This window comes from Choloepus didactylus, chromosome 11, assembly GCF_015220235.1.
Source record: "Choloepus didactylus isolate mChoDid1 chromosome 11, mChoDid1.pri, whole genome shotgun sequence".
In the NCBI taxonomy this organism is placed as follows: domain Eukaryota; kingdom Metazoa; phylum Chordata; class Mammalia; order Pilosa; family Megalonychidae; genus Choloepus; species Choloepus didactylus.
The window spans coordinates 18,702,656-18,721,220 of NC_051317.1; the positions used below are offsets into that span (position 1 = coordinate 18,702,656).

Sequence of the window (18,565 nt, forward strand, 5' to 3'; positions counted from 1 at the left end):
TCATTTTTACGTGTTCATTGCACAAGGTTAGACACTGTAGACATTTAGTACTTATGGCCTCTCCTTTTTTGTCCCAATCAGGAAATTATAATTAGAATACTGGTTCTTATTAATCTTTGACTAATTATGTAGATTTCCAAGAATGGCTGTTGTATAATTAGAACATTTTTAAACTCTAGGGATTTTTTTTTCTCATACTGTCATCACTGATTTGTAAGTTATATGGAGAGAAAAGCCAATTTTTATAGTCAAGATTGCTTTGTTTTGCTTTCTAGTACAAATTGCCTGTACACACAGAGATCAGTTGGAAAGCAGATGGCAAAATCATGGCTATTGGCAATGAAGATGGGTATGTGTTTGTTTCTTTAAATAAAAGTTAAAAAAAAAAAAAACACACACTTTGCAGTTACACATATATTTGATCACAAGCTGATCATCTGTAACGTTAGCTGAAGAAGCCCAGTCATATTTGGTATTCCGATTTATCTTTGATATCCTTGACTAATCCAGGAACTCTCTGCATCTTTGAGGATGGCAGAATTATTTGGATATTTTCCACAATCCAAGAAGAGTGTTTTGGCTACACTCTTCTCTCCATGGCTGTCTTCTGCCTTACAGAATGCTCATCTCCTGCACTGAACTGCCTAAATCTTTTTAGAATTGCTTTTTAGGCCTCACTGTGCCCTATCCAATGTTGCTCATAGTAACATAGTCTTAATTCAGCCATTGGCTCATTCCTTCTTGTCTTTTAGCTTCTCCCTAATACTTTTTTTTACAAGCCCCAATAAATACAACTTTCCAGAGATGGCTAGGATTTTTTAAAAGCTGAATGTACTGACATGAGAGAACAACTTTTTGTTCCTGCTTCTTTAGGAAAGAATGACCTTTACAGTGATAGATAAGGTTATCCTATATGTTTCACCTTTCCCTGACTGATGGAATGAAGGAGATAACCATTTGCACTGGACTGTAATTTGATCATCAATCTTTCTTGCCTTGGTGTGTCTCTTATTCCAGATCAATAGAAATATTTCAGGTTCCCAACTTGAAACTGATCTGCACCATCCAGCAGCATCACAAGCTTGTGAATACTATAAGCTGGCATCGTGAGCATGGCAGCCAGCCAGAGTTGAGCTATCTGATGGCCTCTGGGTCCAACAATGCTGTCATTTATGTGCACAATCTGAAGACTGTCATAGGTAACTGGTTTCTACCTTGTTAGGGATATCATGTCTTCAGTTACTTTCCGTTCCAATCTTTTACCTTTTTATTTTATTTTTAGCCTTAAAATAAATGTTATTCTTACTGATTGTTCTGCTGTCAAAAGTAATATATTGGTCTTATTTAATGAATTCTTTCAAACATGACAAAAATGTTTACTTAGACTATGAAGTTTTCCCCAAAATCCCAAGTCTCAGTATTAACCAGTGTTGTTAGTTTGCTGCATGTTTTCTCCAGATTTTTATAAATATCTATTAACCTACTTACATGTATGTGTTAGTATGTAGGCTTGCATTCACATGTATTTGTTTGAAAGAACAATCCTCTGAACCTAGCTTGAAATTAATCAACATATACATGTCATTTGCAATTTTTCTTCTCTAAATTTACAATGAATGTCTTAGACATCTTTTTACGTCAGTACATCTAGATTTACCTTACTCATATTAAAATATGTCTAGCTTTGATTCCATTTTGTGAATATACCATAATTTATCCATTCCCCAATTGATTATCATGTAAATTATTTATTGTTCGCAACTTAAGTAATATTACAGTAAACAGCCTTGTACATACATCTTTGTGAACTTGCATGCGTATTTTTCTTATGGAAAATTTCTAAAAGTGTAATTGCAAGGTTAAGGATGGGGACATTAAAATGTTTCGTTATTTATAGTTATTGTCAGGTGGCTCTCCGTAAAGACTACACCAATTTATACACCCTCCAGCACATTTAAGAGTTGTCTATTGCATACACACACACCATTCCCATATTGATTGCATGGAATTCTCACAATCCTACGAAGTAGGCACTGTAATCCTCGTTTCACTGACAATTAAATTGAAGCCCAGAGAGGTTAACTGACATTCTCAAGTTACACAGTATATGGTAGTTTAGATTCAGGTATGCAGAATCTACGTGAGTTCTAGAAAGTGCTCTTCCCTGCCTGATAGTTATCTTCTTCATATGTATGATTTATTAAGAAGTCTTCCACTTCTTGGAATCTCCAGTCAGCACCTCAGAGAACAATAGCAGTTGGTCAGAATAGCTTTTTTTTTTTTTTTTAATCTGAGGGAAATAGGAACATTTTTTGGTATGAAGAAATTACAATCAGACATTAAGCTGTTTCCAGAGTGCTGCTAAGTATGTGCTCTCATCCATAGTGAAAAAAGTTAAACTTTTAAATTTTACTAGAACTAATTTCCAATGGTTTTTCTGCAAATCCTTATTTGTAACACAGAAAATTTGATTCTGGCAGTGGCTCTCCTGAATTAAAGCAACATGGGAAAATGTTAAAGTATAGACAGATTTTTCTAACAAAAAATCATAGGCAGTGTGTGACTAACAAACAAATACATGTGAATGCAAGCCTACATACTAACATATATATGTATGTTAGAAAACTGATCCTCATCCTTATGGTAATGACTGGGATTCCAAATTAAACGTCCAGTTTGTCAAAACCTAATTCTTAATAGTAATGCATATCTTTGCTTACTGTAACATTATCCTATTTTGTTTTTTATTTAATATTTTCTGAATAGTACAAAAAGGAGGAAGACTGCCAGAATTAATTTGATTTTGTTTTTTCCCTTCTTATTTTGAAATAATTCCATACTTAGAGGAAAGTTGCAGTAGTACAAAATTCCTGTATACCCATTCCCAGATTCAAGTTTTTACTATTTGGTCACATTTTCTTCATTCTTTTATGTGTGTGTACCTATTTCTTCTGAACCATCTGTGTATACTGCATGTATCATGCCCCCATAGCCCTTAATATTTGTATCTTTTGTAAGATTAAGGATATGCCCTTACATAACCACAGTCCCATGATCAACTTTAGTTACATTAACTCCATATGATCTAATCTGCCATCCATATTCTAGTTTTATCAGTTGATCCAATAACATCCTTATTAGTAATTTGTTTTCCTCCAACATAGGATCCAGTCCAAGATCATGTATTTACATTTAATCATCATGTCCCTGCAGTCTCTAATCTGAAACATCTTCTCAGCCTTTCTTTCAGTCTTTCATGACATTTTTGAAAAACACAGGCAGTCATGTTATAGATGTCACATCAGTTTAAGTTTGTCTGGTATTTTCTCATAATTAGATTAGAATTAAACATTTTTAGCTAAATTACATATAAATGATATGTTCTTGTTGGTATTACATCTAGAAGGCATTATTTTCATTTTCATTTTGATGGCTTTTGGAAAGAAATGACAGCTAACACTTCTTGAAGCTTTCCATGTGCCACACACTATGGGTGTGTGCACATTCAACCACTAAACAATATGCCTGCTAAAAATCGCCTGAAAGCATATGGCAAAATCTTAACGCTTGTTATGTTAACACCCTCCGATATGAACCTATGACATTTTCTCCTTGCCTTCTAGAGAGCAATCCTGACTCTCCAGTGACCATTACAGAACCCTACCGAACCCTCTCAGGACACACAGCCAAGATTACTAGTCTGGCTTGGAGCCCACATCATGATGGAAGGCTGGTATCTGCTTCCTATGATGGTACAGCCCAGGTACTACTGTGTCCTTGAACCTATGGATTCTTCACTCTGTTCTCTAACTTAAGTCTGTTTCCCCTAGTCATGTACATGTTTTCCTCTTCTTACCCCCAACATCCTCTTCAGAAGGGGATTTTCTGGGCTATAGAAGGCATTTTTGTTTTGATTCACATATCTAAAACTCTTGGCAGGCAGAGATTGTGTATTTAACTTAGATGAAAGGAGGGGTATTGATAGGAACTAGCTAAATTCTAACATTTAAAAATTTTTTATTCTGACTTACTCTCAGTATATTGGACTAAATTGATAGGGAAAATACTCTTCTGTTCAAACACAGAAATGTTGGCTATAATTTTTAATAATCTGGCAACTCAGTGATTCCCAGGTTCTAAAAAATAAAGATGAAATGCCATGCCAGAGCTATGAACAAAGTAGGATTTAGCATATCATAACCAGAATATACTTTGGAAGCCAGGGCTGTACCATCCAGAATAGTTAAATAACTGCCTTGCTGTTGAGTTATAATTGAGCTATCTGCACAAAACTGGGAGCCAAAAGGGCTGCTCTCTGTAAAATGGGGACTCTCATGTTTCAGGGAATGGCAAAGAAATTGTTCTTTTGCCCAGGGATTTGGGGATAGAAGAATCATCTGTGAAAAATGAGAACCTTAAGCATGCACCATATGTGCAGGTGTAGGTTCTGAATTAGCATTCTCTTCTTGATAACAGAACCCTCAGCCCAAAAGTGAACATACAATACTGGTTTGGAATGTGAAATCCGTAGGGCACTAATAGAAGCTCATTCAAAGTCATCCCCACAGGAATGCCTCTACATTCCAGAGCATATAAGCCTTCCATAGGAAATTGCACGCTGAAATTGAGTTCCTAAGAGAAAATTACAAATTACAGAGAAAATAAGAGTCAACAGATTAAGAAGTTGAAAAACTTAGATCCCCCAAACAGTAGAATAACCAGAATTTTCTATTCTTCATGTGATTTTTGGTTTTAGGTGTGGGATACTCTCCGGGAAGAGCCTCTATGCAATTTCCGAGGACATCGAGGTCGACTTCTTTGTGTGGTATGGTCCCCGTTGGATCCAGACTGCATCTACTCAGGGGCAGATGACTTCTGTGTGTACAAATGGCTTACTTCTATGCAAGACCATTCCCGGCCTCCTCAAGGTAAGTCAGAACCTGGAACCCATCAAATGCTTGCCTAACTCCCTTTCTCCCTTCTTTAATAATGGAGTTGATGAACATCAAACATGATGGGCATTTCTGCAAGGCAGCAGTGACATTCTCACAGAGGTTTGGAGCCTAAGCAAGGAGGGAACCGTGAGGAAACAAAGGGCAACAAAACTCAGATAGTAACAAATATACCTAGCATCCAGATCTTTCTAAATATTATTCTTCATTAAAAGGGACCAGGGCTTCTTGGAGAAATGACTGATTCCAAGTTGTGGAAAAGGAAAATACAAGATGAACCTAGAACCTCATCTTATGTCAGTAGGGAAAGGAGTGCTCAAAGAATTAAGGGAACACATCAAGAAGACAAAGAAGCCAGCTTGAAGAGGCTCCCACTGGCCCAATCTGGGACAATTTGAACTTGAAAATAAATAACAGCAGCATTCCATCTCTGATTACAAAAGATTAACTGATACCAGACTTGCCCACCTGCCATAAACAACTAGGAAACTGGACAGAATATATTAAATGACTAAGAAATTTACTCAAAAGAAATGAACTGATATGTTTATATAAAGACTTATACAAGAATGTTCATAACATAATCATAATCACCAACAACAGGAAACAGTCCAGATATCCATCAGCAGGTGAATAAATAAATTTCATATATCCCTACAGTAGAATTCTACTCAGCAATAAAAAGAAAGTAACTACTGATAAATACAACAACATGGAGGAATCTCAGAAAACAAGCTCAGGGAAGCCAGACACAAGACTATATACTGTAAAATTCTATTTATATTAAATTCCAAAACAGGCAAAACTAAGCCTGCGGTGACAGCAGATCATTGAAGGCCTGGGTTGAGGATGTGTGACATCTCATCTCCAGGGAGACTTAAGGGAACTTTGAGGTGGTGGAAATAGTTCGTACTTACTTGTGTAGGTGGTAGTGGTGGTTTCATGACTATATATCTGTCAAAACTCATTGAAATATTAAAAATGGGTATATTTTATTGTATTAAATTAACCTCCATAAAGTAGGTTTAAAAATAAGCAAAGGTCAAAAATTTTAAGCTAGAAAGTAAGTACCAGTAATGGATTATAACCTAAAATAGGAATAAATGAATGCAAGAAGCAAAAACTCCTCCTTAAAGTAGAATGCCAGCTAATAAATCTAGAAAGAATGATGGAATGAGAAAATCACTATTTGGCAATTATCAGATAGTAAGATTCATTTAGTCAGGAAACATCAATGGATCCTAAAACTAGTGGATGTAAAGACTTAGTAATTACAAAGGGAAAACAATTTTCACATAGAAACCTTCAACACCTCCCCTTAATCAGATGATCAAAGTAAATATCATCAGTAATGAGACAAAATATGTATTCCCTGATAGGTTGCACTGGAAGAACACAGCATGACTTCTGTATATTCCAGTCAGAAATGCATAACCTAAATCTAATCAAGAGGAAATATCAGACAATCCTGAACTGAATGAAATTCTACAAAATAATTCCTGTGATCTTTAAAAGTTCGAAGTCATCAAAATCAGAGAAAAACTGATCAACCTTTCCAGGCTGGAGGAAACTAGAGAAACTTGACAACCAAGTGTAATTCAGGATCCCAGACTGAATCCTTTTGCTATAAAAGACTTTCTTGGTATAACTGGCAGAACTTACATAGAGTGTTAGGAGTAGACAGCAGTAAACTATATTAATATCCTGATTTGGATGGTTGTACTGTGGTTGGGTAGAAGAATGTCCTTGTTTGTAGGTTACAGACTAAAGTATTCAGGGGCATTTGGGTATGATTTAATGAAATTCCAAAAGAGATTGGTTTGGTTTAATACTATAACTCTTAAAATTCACAGGAGGAAGGGAAAGGACAAGAATGCTATGAAAAAGGATAATGAGGTTATATGGGTGATTCCTCCAAGGGTGCTGTTAACCAAGAATATATATTTTAGTCTTTTTTCTTATTGTGATTCCTATAGGCAAGAAAAGTATTGAATTAGAGAAAAAAAGGCTCTCTCAACCTAAGCCAAAACCCAAAAAGAAGAAAAAGCCAACCTCGAGAATGCCTATAAAACAGGAATCATTTGATGGGAATGAAGAAGAGAGCATAAAGGAGAACTCAGGACCTGTTGAAAATGGTGTATCAGACCAGGAGGGTGAGGAGGAAGCACTGGAGCCAGAGCCACCCTGTAGCCTCGCTTCAGTGGGTATGTGGCGCAATCCTGTGTTTCACTAACTCCCCAGGACTCCTTACGCATGTCTAGGAAACTAAGCAAATTCCTTATTCAATCTGAAACTTTTCTGCCTCTGACCTACCTATCTTCCCAACTCCTTTATTAACCCACGTTGTGTCTTTGGTGTCTTTGGAAACCGTGTTAGTATTTTTTAAATCTTTATTTAAGCCTCTAAAATAAACACTCTTGAAGTGTTTAAGAGAATCTAATGGGTGATTGGGATGGAAATGGTGAAGTTCTGTACAGAAAACTTCTCTTGTCAACTTGGACAGGGTAAAACTATGGGACAAAGTAAAGCTAAGATGGCATGTACATGGAAACTTAGGGAGAAAGTTTTAATATGGTATCATTAGCCATGTAGTTTGTCATTTGACTCACGAATATCTGACTTACTAGCTACCACCATTTTGGGAACTTGCAAATTCTCACTTTTCCTACCTATAGTTTGTTCCTAGCTTTCTCCTCAGAGAACAAAATTATGAATGGTGCTAAGGTTCTTCCAATCTGTTAAGCTAAAGTGGCAGTTCTCAGATTTCTCACAAACAGTTTTCCAGGATTCCATCATTAATTTCCAGTAATATAGTCGACTTCTTGTTTGAAAAAAAATTATTGGATAAAATTTTAGCACTTTTATTCTTTTGTATATTAACTTTAAACTGCTGATGTCGATTACTTGTTAAAATGAATGATTAAATAGAAAAGAGTTTAAATAGAAGCAGTGACTCATGCTTAATTCTAAAACAAAATATTTGTTATGACAATTAAAATGGCCAAAATAAATGGTACAGTGTCATCCAGCCCTGACCCTCTCCATCCCAAGGGATGTTTTTTGCACCTGTGGTTTGGTCATAGTGCTAAAAGCTTAATGTATTTATTTCCTGTGTTCATCAAAATATCTTTTTATCATAAAATGGCTGCACAAAAACAGCTTGTTTAAAAAAAAAAGTTCATGATTGAGTATGCTCAAGATTGTGACTCCATATCAAATACATATATTTTCTATTAATAAAAGTTGTTTCTTGTTTGTATACTTAAATATGCACTTTGTATTTTGCCAACCTAAATATGTCAAAAGTGCTTTGTCACCTAAACAAAGGTTGAACTCCTGGGCCTATTGTATACAGTTGTGCAGGCTAAAGCTTGTAACTTCTCCTTAGATCACTTAATCAAGCTCTAAATAAAGAACTTACAGATTTCTGGAACACAACTATTTTGTAAGGTAGGGAAGGGGAATCTACCCATGCCTCCTTTCCAAAGTATTTTATCTCATGTTTCAGTAATAGATAAAATCACCTCACTGGTATACCTCTGAATGTTTAAAACTAACCAGATCTGGCATTGTTCTTATCCCAAACTGTTTCTTTCTTTTTCCCCCATGACGTAGTTTCTAGAGAACCAGTTATCTACCCTCCAGATTCCTTAGGCCCTGAAAAGTCAAAAGTCACCGTTAATAACAAAGTCACTTTACTAAAAAAGGAGCCACCTAAAGAGAAGCCAGGTTGGTGTCTAATAATTAAAATATTTTGTTAAAGCATCCTAAAGTATTACGTGCAACTTAAAATCAAGTTTTGTTTTGTTTTGTTTTTAAATATTTGTAAGGTATTTTGATTATGTTTCAGTTTGGGGTCATGCTTTAAAAAAATTTATTTAGCACTTAATATGTTCTTTCACAGTTGTTGATACTGTTTCTTCGGTGTTTGCAAAGGCAGTATTGTGTGTATTATGAACATTGCCCCTCAGCTAATTTAATTTGAAAGTTCTTTATTGGAATAGGAACTGTCTGTGCCCGATAGTATCTATCCAGTAGGTTACTTTCACACAATGGGCATATTCACCTTTGTGTTTCTAATCAGCTCTTCTTGAGTCAGACTGCCTATATTTTTATTACATTTCTAGAAGCCTTAATCAAGAAGAGAAAAGCTCGTTCCATGCTTCCACTGAGTACAAGTCTGGACCACAGATCTAAAGAGGAACTTCATCAGGACTGTTTGGTACTAGCAACTGCAAAACATTCCAAAGGTACAAAAATACACTTCCATGGTCTCTGGGAATTGGCACATAAGAGGTGCTTACTTATTTGTTGAATGAATGAACAAACAAATGTTTAAAATTGTTTGTATTTCTACATTCTTTTCCAGCATGTCTTCCATCCCCATCCCACTGCCAAACTCCCAATTCTAAACCACTGTCAGCACTACCCAATACCTTTGAGATGTAGTACTCTCTTTTATAAATCTAGTTGTTAACAGTCATCTGTGTGATAGGATTAGTTTGTCATCTTAAATATCTCTGCATGAATTGACTCCTTCAACTATTTTTCCCCATTAAACAGTGTCTTTATGTTGAATTAAAACTATTTGCATATTGGAAATATACCCATAATATGGCAATTCCTTAAAAAAAATTTGAAGGAAGTTTTTGTTTTTCAAAGTCCTCATATAATGCCCATTATTTTCATATTTGAGAAACTATATAATTTTTTTTAATTTTATGTGTTGAAAAGGGATGTACATGATAAAATAAAATTCAAACAATATAAAAGAAAATAGAGGAAGTAAGTCTACCACCGCTGGTGCCTAGTCCTCCACTTCTTCCCCAAGGCCACTCTGTTAATAGTTTCTTGTCTCTTTCCAGAAATACCTTATGCTTTTATATACTGTGTTAGTCAGGATTCTCTAGGGAAACAGAATCAACAGGAGATATCTGTAAATATGAGATTTTATAAAAGTGTCTCCCGTAGCTGTGGGGATGCACAAGTCCAAATTCTATAGGGAAGTCTGGAAGCTGGCAACTCCGATGAAACTTTTGGTGGAATTCCACAGGAGAAGCTGGCTAGCCGAAATAGAGATGGAAATTCTCTTCTGACTGCTGAATTCATCACCTCTCCTTTTAAAGATTTCAACTGATTGGATTAAATGTCTCATTGTGGAAGGCACTCCCCTTAGTTGATTACAGCCATAGATGCAGTCAGCCTACTTGTGATTTAAGTCCACGAAATGTCCATGCAGCAGGTTAGGCCAGTGCTTGCTTGACCGCACAACTGGGTACCATCACCTGGCCATGTTGACACATGAACCCAAACATCACATATACTTAACACTGAATTTTGTGACAATGTCCTATAACTTATACAATTAATCATATAGTTTTACATTCTTTCCCTTATTGGAAAATTACTTGTTTAAAACCAGAACAGAATAAATCTCGAATCCCTTCCTAGTAGATCATGGTGAATGTTAAGGATATTTCTTTACTTGTTAAGTGTTTGATTTGGTTTGGTTTTTAAACCAAATTTAACTACATGTTGAAATTTAAATCTGGGTTTGCTTTTAAAAGTCTGGGGTTTTTTGTTTTGTTTTTATTTGAAAAAACCTGTGTGTTTTTTTGTTTTGTTTTGTTTTTAACAAACTGTATTGTCTTACTGGATTTTGCCAAGGCTGAGTTTAGCAAACTCAGTTTTCTTATTTTGCTACCTTTGTAAACACTAAAAGTCTCCATTAGGGTAAACAAGGGCATAGGACCCTTTTTTTCTCAATATCTGAAATGGTTGTTCTGGATATATTCCGACGTAATTGGACAGAAAACAGTAACCTATGTAATGATTTCATCTGATATTTTGTCTCTTTAAATGAACAGAGTTAAAAGAAGATGTGTCTGCTGATCTTGAGGAAAGATTTCACCTGGGGCTTTTCACAGACAGGGCTACCCTGTACAGGATGATTGATGTTGAAGGTGAGGCAGATCCAGATAATCCCTTTCATCTTTGTGGTCCCCTAATATTACATATACCTCTTTATGGTTGCCATCTGTGGTGTTGTGATGGTTAGTTTTACATGTCAAGTTACTAGGTTTTGAGCTCCCCAACTTGCTTATTTACATACACCCTTTGACTCTAGCAAAGGACCCCCCCTAAATATACAGTGTTGCCTGAGTGACTGAGTGCAAGTGGGTGGATGGACAAGTGACTGGTGGGCTTCAGGCCCCATTATGATCACTGTGGTCAGTGGTTTACCCATCAGCAAGTGGCCACATATTCTAAGAGTTTGTTCCATTCTTTCAGCCTCTTTTCTTTTTTTAGAAGTCAGTGAAACACACGTTTCTGAAACACATTCCAAACATTATCTCTCTTCCAAACAGGAAAAGGTCACTTGGAAAATGGCCACCCAGAATTATTTCACCAGCTCATGCTTTGGAAAGGCGATTTAAAAGGTGTTCTTCAGACTGCAGCAGAAAGAGGGGAGCTGACAGACAATCTCGTGGCTATGGCACCAGTAGGTATGTTCTTTTCAACAAAAGCTCTGTCATCTCTAGGATAATTTCACTAAAGATGGCTCTTAGCAGTACCAATCTTGATCCCAACATCACTTACAATTTACTAATATGATGCAAAACTAATTTTTTTCTGCAGCAGTAGGCTCACTAATAAATCAGGTCATTGATATATATTGATGGCAAGAGTATAATTGCTGACAATTCCTTGAAGGACAAGGAATTTAAATTTTAAAATTTAAAATGCATGTATCTTTTGACTCAGCAATTCTAATTGTAGAAGTTCAACTATATTCACAAGCAAAATGACAGATATACATAAACTGTCATTGCAGCAGTTTCTGTAATAGCAAAAGACTGCAATAAACTCTAGGCCTATCAAAAGGGACTGGTTAAATCATGTACATTCTTACAGTAGAACCCTCACAGGTGCCAAAAGAATGAGGCAGCTCTGTATGTTCTTATATGGAATGGAGCTCCAGAATATGGTAAGAATCAAGGTGTAGATGTACAACAGAATATATAGTATTTTCTCATTTGTATGTATCCATCTGTGGTTGGATATTCATAGACTATTTGCAAAGGCTTCAAAAGAAACAGGTAACAATGGTTGCCTCCAGGGAAAAAAATTTGAGGTGCAAAGAATAGGAGTGTCAGTATAATAGAGAAACCTTGCTTTTATGCCATGTCCTGTTTTGTTTTGTTTTTAGCTTTTAATGAAGGATATTATATAACAAGAAAAGTACACAGATCATGAATGTACAGTCAGTTTCACAAGCTGTGAATACACCCTTGTAACCAGCACCCATATCAAGAAGCATAGCATTACCAGGATCCCAGAAGCTCCCTTCATTCTCCCTTCCAGTCACTATGAACCCCCTTCCCAGTTGGGGTAACCACTCTCCTGAGTTTTTTGTCCTTTTGTACCTTTTGAATTTTGTGCCATATTGTATGTTTTATGTAATCAAAGAAATAATTTATGTTTCAATATGTGCAGATGAGGGTAGGCAGATGACCTGTAATGGCAGTTGAATTAGTGTCTAAGTGCTATGCTTAATGCAGTGACTATGGAAACAAAGCATTTTTCAACCTGAATATATGTGTCTTTTTTTTTCCCCTCTTAAACTTGCTTTATTTATTTATTTATATATCACCATCTTTGATTTTTTTTTTTAGCTGGCTACCACATGTGGCTATGGGCTGTGGAAGCTTTTGCCAAACAGTTGTGTTTTCAGGATCAGTATGTCAAGGCTGCCTCTCACCTGCTTTCCATCCACAAAGTATATGAAGCTGTAGAGCTGCTCAAGTCAAACCATTTCTACAGGTCTGTATGACCCTAGAATTAAGCTAATGATTGGATATAATATAAAAATAATCTACTCAACAGTTCTGCTTCCTGATAACCAACCTAAAATCTTTATTGTAATTAAACATCTCAAGCATACAGAAACATATGTACACTAGCTTAACGAACATCCAGGCACCAATCACCTATACTTAAGAAACTCCTTTATTGTTAGAGTAACACAGAAAGAGAAAACAGCATAAGACAAATGTACAGCCTAATGAATTATTAAAAGAGGGACTCTCTTTAAGCCCCACCTATGAAAGGAGACAAAATCTTGTCAGCCATCCCAAAAGCTCTCTGTGTGTGTTGGTTGGTTTTGAAAAAATACTTAACACTCCAGATTTCATTGAATTGCCTTTCCCCTATCTCCATCCCTATCTTTCCTTCTATCTTCATCTCCACATTCTCTAGAAGTAACCACTCTCCTGGGATTGGTACGAATCCTTCCTGTCCAAGTGCTTATTCTTTCACTACAATAGATATGTGAGTATAAGCGAACAGAGGGAGCGAGATATTCTTTGTAGACAGCATTCAATTGGGTCTTGTTTTTTATCCAGTCTGACAATCTCTGCCTTTTGATTGGAGTGTTTTATTAATGTAATTGTTGATATGGTTGATTTAAAATCTACCATCTTGCTGCTTGTTTTCTATTTGTCCCATCTGTTACTTGTTCATTTTTCTTCTTCTCCTGCTTTCTTTTGGATCAGCTGAGTATTTTTAGAATTTCATTTTATCTCCAGTACTGGTATATTAGCTATATTCCTTTGTTGTTGTTGTTTTTTAATGTTGCTCTGGGGTTTATGATAATCTCTAACTTATCACAGCATACCTTCAGATAATATTGTATCACTTCTCATATACAACAGTATACTTTCTTCACTGATTTTCAACAGTTTGTTAAAATGCTTTGTTGAGGTTTTCTCTGTGATTTTTCTACTTTGGATTTTGTTGTCTTCCTTAAAAGAATGTTGGACTTTGTTTTGGCAGGCAGTAAAGTTAATTGTGGATCATCCCGGTATTTTGAGGTTTCTTTTTAAGCTTTGTTAGGGCAGGTTTAGAAACCCTTTTTCTGGGATTCATGTGGCCGGCCCTTCTACCAAGGCATAGGACCCTTCTGGTGTCTTTACTGAATTCCTTGAGTACTCAACAGGGATTTTTTACTCTGACTGGTCAGAACTCAAATGTCTCTAAGCCCTGAGTGAGCTCTGAGAATTGTTCAGCTTACAGTTTCATAATTGTGATTTGTCCAGCCTCGTGTTTTATCCTACCCATGCCCAGCTTGTGTTCAGTGGGACATTTAACCAAAGTTCTGGAGATCTTTTTCTCTGGGAAGCTCCTTCCTTCCAATTATCCTACCCTTCAAATTCCAGTTGCCTCGTCTCTTCTCAACTCAAGATACTGCTATGGCTCTGCTCAGGTTCCCCTTGGAAAATGCCTTCATACAGAAGGCCAGAGCCATGATAGAGCACGCCTCATTTGTTCCTCTTTTCTCAGGCAGCACAATCCTGCACTGTCTATTGTTTAGTGTCTGAAAACAATTGTTTCATACATGTTTTGTCCAGTTTTTCAGTTTTGTGGCAGGAGGGCAAGTCTGGTCCCAGTTATTACTCCGTCATTGCTGGAAGAGGAAATTCCAAAATATTTCTTAAATATTGTTCTCTCCAGATCACCTTAATCTAAAACAGTATTATTCCAGCTACAACATTATGTTGGCTTCAACTAAGAAGCTGTCATTTGGAAAATGCTGGTTCATTGAGTCATGCAGCTCTTTCAGATGTTGTTTTATTTTAAAATATCTCAAAAAATCACACTCCTTAATATCACCATCACTCTCATCAGAAAAATCTTTTTGGGAAGCTATCAAGCTCACAGTCACGGGTTTTTCAAATATCTAATTTTAACTTGAAAGCTCAAATTTTGTCATTGGCAACAAATAATATTGGTTGTTTTCCATGAATTGACATGCTTACTTCGTTTATTTAATAATTTTTACTGCTTTATCAAGGACATTTGTTTTATGTTTTTGTTTTTGTTTACTGCAAGGGCCACTATTCTTGATTTTTGCTAAGATACCAGCAGTTTTACCCACCTTTGCTTTTGCATAATAAGTGCAAATATTAACAGTAAAAAAAAAAAGGCAAATAAACTCAGCATTATTATGAAAATAGTTTCAATCTCATGAACTCCCCCTGAAAGGGTCTGCACTTTAAGAACTGCTGACCTAGGGGAAGAATCGAGCACAGCGTGCATTTTTTAATTGCCCATGTAGTGCAGGAATATAGTCTTTTATAGGAAGCTGGAACAATATAGACAACACAGAAGAGACCGTCTGTCCTATCTTGCAGCCCCTTCTAGGACCTAAGGAGAAGAGCCTTTGCATATTGGTTAATTATCTCTTTTCCCTCAGGGAAGCTGTTGCAGTTGCCAAGGCCCGGCTGCGCCCAGACGACCCAATCCTAAAGGACCTGTACCTCAGTTGGGGAGCCAACCTAGAAAAAGATGGTCATTATGCCATGGCAGCCAAATGGTAAGCAACCCTAAGGGAAATAGGAGCGTGCCTGAACACTGAAGGGTTTCTGCCTAGAAGAGCAGGACAAGAATAAAAGTAATAAGTTTAGAGGTGGAGGTAAAATGGGTACAAGTAAAAAAGTATGCTTGGTTATCAAAACCAACTTCATAAAAATGGGGACAAGAACTAAATGAAAAATAGGGTGCGATGGGGAATGTTTTGGGTGTTCTTTTTTACTTTTATTTTTATTATTGTTTTTTTTGGGTTTTTTTGGAGTAAGAAAAATGTTCAAAATTTGTTTCTGGTGATGAATGCACAACTATATGATGGTACTGTGAATAGTTGATTGTATACTGTGGATGCCTATAGGGTATGTGAATATATCTCAATAAAACTGTATTAAAAACAAAAACCAACTTTGTAAGCCTCACCAGGATCAACCTCATTGAAATTACCTAACCATTCAAGAAACTTCAGTAGCTGACTCAGAAATTATCCTTTTTTTTCCGGTGATGTCTTGGAACATCAAATAAGAGAAATAAGAGGGTGTGATTCCTCAGCAACTAAGGAGGTGCCATTACGTCCTTAACCCATGTGAAATTGTCCTCCTACTCTGCTCAGCCGTGCTGGCTTGCCACAGCCTTGTCAGAACAACTAGAGACAGTGACACCTGGGGCCACAGGAAGATCCACAAGACAAAATGGGCAGGAAGAAATGATTTGACCCCCTGGGAAGTGGAAGTAGGAGATTTGTTGTAACACTTTGGGGTTTCTTTTATATTGTAGTTATTTAGGGGCCACTTCCACTTATGATGCAGCCAAAGTTTTGGCCAAAAAGGGGGATGCAGCATCACTCAGAACAGCTGCCGAGTTGGCTGCAATCGTAGGAGAGGAAGAATTGTCTGCTTCACTGGCTCTCCGGTGTGCACAAGAGCTGCTTCTGGCCAGGAACTGGGTGGGCGCCCAGGAGGCCCTGCAGCTCCATGAAAGTCTAAAGGTCGGTCTGTTATTTCATCTGCTCATGTTTGGGAGGGAAGGGCCCTGAATCCTTTTCTAGTTGAATTCCAAGTGGATACCCAGGTGCATAAGCTGTATCAATTTGGCAGGTATTCTTAAGACATGTCCACCCGGGCCTGGCCATACTATCCCATTGAAATACAGTGGCTTGTCAGTTGGCATATTCAGAGTAAGAGATAATATGGTCATAAATAGTCATTGTCATTGGTTTGTGTATATAATCTGTGAGTAGACTTGAGGCAGCCCAGCCCCTGGGGTGGCAGTCTAGTATGTCTTCTTTGGTATCATCAGCACAGTCTTTTTTAAAGAGAGAGAAGGATTGACCTCTTATAAAAATTGTGATGATTTTCTCTTGAGCTAGAAGCTATAAAGAAGTATGGTCATTTATTCCTCGCTGGTCATAAATGAGTAACCTCTTACTGCCTTTTCTGATACATCAAAACTGAGATTTCTTTTAAAGCATGAGCACTCTCACCTAGTTTCCAAAACATGTAACCATTTGGTCCATTTTAGATGACTTTGTCAGATTTCAACCTGAGCATTTTTAGTTCCTCTTTCTCTAGCAGAGTAACTGGGCCTAAAGACAGTTCCTAGCTGACTATTTGAAGCCCAAGGAAATTGCTAAGTGGGGAGGTAGCTTGGGCAGTAGTTTTCTGGGAAAAGCAAAATAAAAAACAGAGGAAACGTTGTAGAACTCTCAAAGATACAGCTGCTTTGTGTATTTACAAAATGACCAGAGCTAGAGAGATTTTAATTTATCCACAACAAAAATAAGTTTCCAGAATAGTTATTGGCATTTCATTTTTTCACTTAGATGACATCCTTAAAAAACAAGAAAAACCATAAGCTGTGGCTAAATATAGGGCTATTTAGGCTGTAAGGAAGAGAGATCCTCCCAAGCTTACTGGAGAAAAGATCATTATAGGTGTACACAGGAATCTCATGGCAACTGAAAGTCCAACAAAAAAATTGAAACTTCCCAGGCCTTTTCTCTGTGCTTCTGCTGTCTGCTCTTCCAGCTGACTCCTTGTGTTCAGTCTGCTTGGACCTGACTCATAATGCCTGCCCCAGCTCTCACATCTACACAGCTTGCCTGCTGCAGCACCCTCTGCCATTACACTTCACTTCTGTATTCCTTAGTCTGAAGTTTAGGCTTGGGGAAAGAACCTGATGGGCTCAGCCCATCTTTTCTCAAAATGGGCCACAAGTCTTAGATGATTGGCCTGTATGTGGCTTAAATTGTAGAGGGGTAGGGCTATGGTTAGGGTTCCATATTATAAAAATAATTGTTTGGACTCCCAAGGGCTATGGCTATAGGAAATGTATGTTAGATCATCTCTCTTCTCCCCTCACATACAAATTGAGCAGCCCTCTAAGGGAGTTTGGTTACTAAAGATGAAAAGGGGGGTACTTTGAGGAAATGAAGAAAGCTCTCTACAAAATGAAAACACTCCCTTGTGTAACCCATTCTCTTCTTTGTTGGGTTCCAGGGTCAAAGACTGGTGTTTTGCCTCCTTGAGCTACTTTCCAAGCATCTGGAGGAAAGGCAATTTTCAGAGTGCAAAAGCTCTTCCCCTTCTTACCATGATTGGACCACAGGCACTGAAGGGCCCTTCGTGGAGAGGGTGACGGCAGTGTGGAAGAGCGTCTTTGGCCTTGAAAGCCCACTGCAGTTCCAGACAGCACTTCAGAAGCTACAAAGCATCGAGTACCCTTCTGCTACAAATAACACTCCCTCCAAACAGGTACTCCATCTGTACCAGCATTCGATATTAATCACTCACTAGCAAGACTTCCTTAATCCGTGTCTAATATAATAAGGACACAAATAGAATACCAGTTGCATTTTAGAAGGTCTAAGGCAGGTCCAGGCTTCCTAGAAGGAGCCCTCAGACTAATTAAAGCCCTTTAGCATTGAAGTAGATCACAGAGAATACTAAAATAAGAACCCATCACCCAAACTGAACAAAGGTTGACATTGTCATTTTGCTTCACATAATTTTTTGTTTGGGTTTTGGTTTGGTTTTTGATAAATGAAATACACCTCGACAGATAGAGTTGAAATCCATCCCTCTTGTTTCCCTCCTCAGTCCGTTGCCCTTTCCTAGCTCACCAAAAGCAATCCCTATATCATACCATATGCAGTATTTTGCGACTTGCCAATTTCACTGGCCACTGTAAAACCTATCCATGTCAATACAAAGAGACCAAGTTGATTGATTTTTAACTGCTAAATCCAT

General features: G+C 37.2%; 2 protein-coding genes across 2 annotated transcripts in view; one reads left to right on the forward strand and one right to left on the reverse strand.

Moving 5' to 3' along the window:
- Positions 1-18,565, forward strand: part of GEMIN5 (gem nuclear organelle associated protein 5) — a 41,210-nt gene that overhangs the window by 15,449 nt on the left and 7,196 nt on the right. Inside the window, 13 exon segments of the mRNA XM_037798742.1 lie at positions 276-349; positions 1,018-1,199; positions 3,624-3,763; positions 4,757-4,928; positions 6,929-7,156; positions 8,568-8,681; positions 9,080-9,202; positions 10,820-10,915; positions 11,321-11,458; positions 12,629-12,776; positions 15,208-15,327; positions 16,095-16,305; positions 17,816-18,070. Of these exon segments, the coding sequence (XP_037654670.1) occupies positions 276-349; positions 1,018-1,199; positions 3,624-3,763; positions 4,757-4,928; positions 6,929-7,156; positions 8,568-8,681; positions 9,080-9,202; positions 10,820-10,915; positions 11,321-11,458; positions 12,629-12,776; positions 15,208-15,327; positions 16,095-16,305; positions 17,816-18,070 (2,001 nt within the window).
- The window catches only part of CNOT8 (CCR4-NOT transcription complex subunit 8), a 91,289-nt gene that overhangs the window by 11,388 nt on the left and 61,336 nt on the right, over positions 1-18,565 (reverse strand). The gene's annotated exons all lie outside the window — the stretch shown is intronic.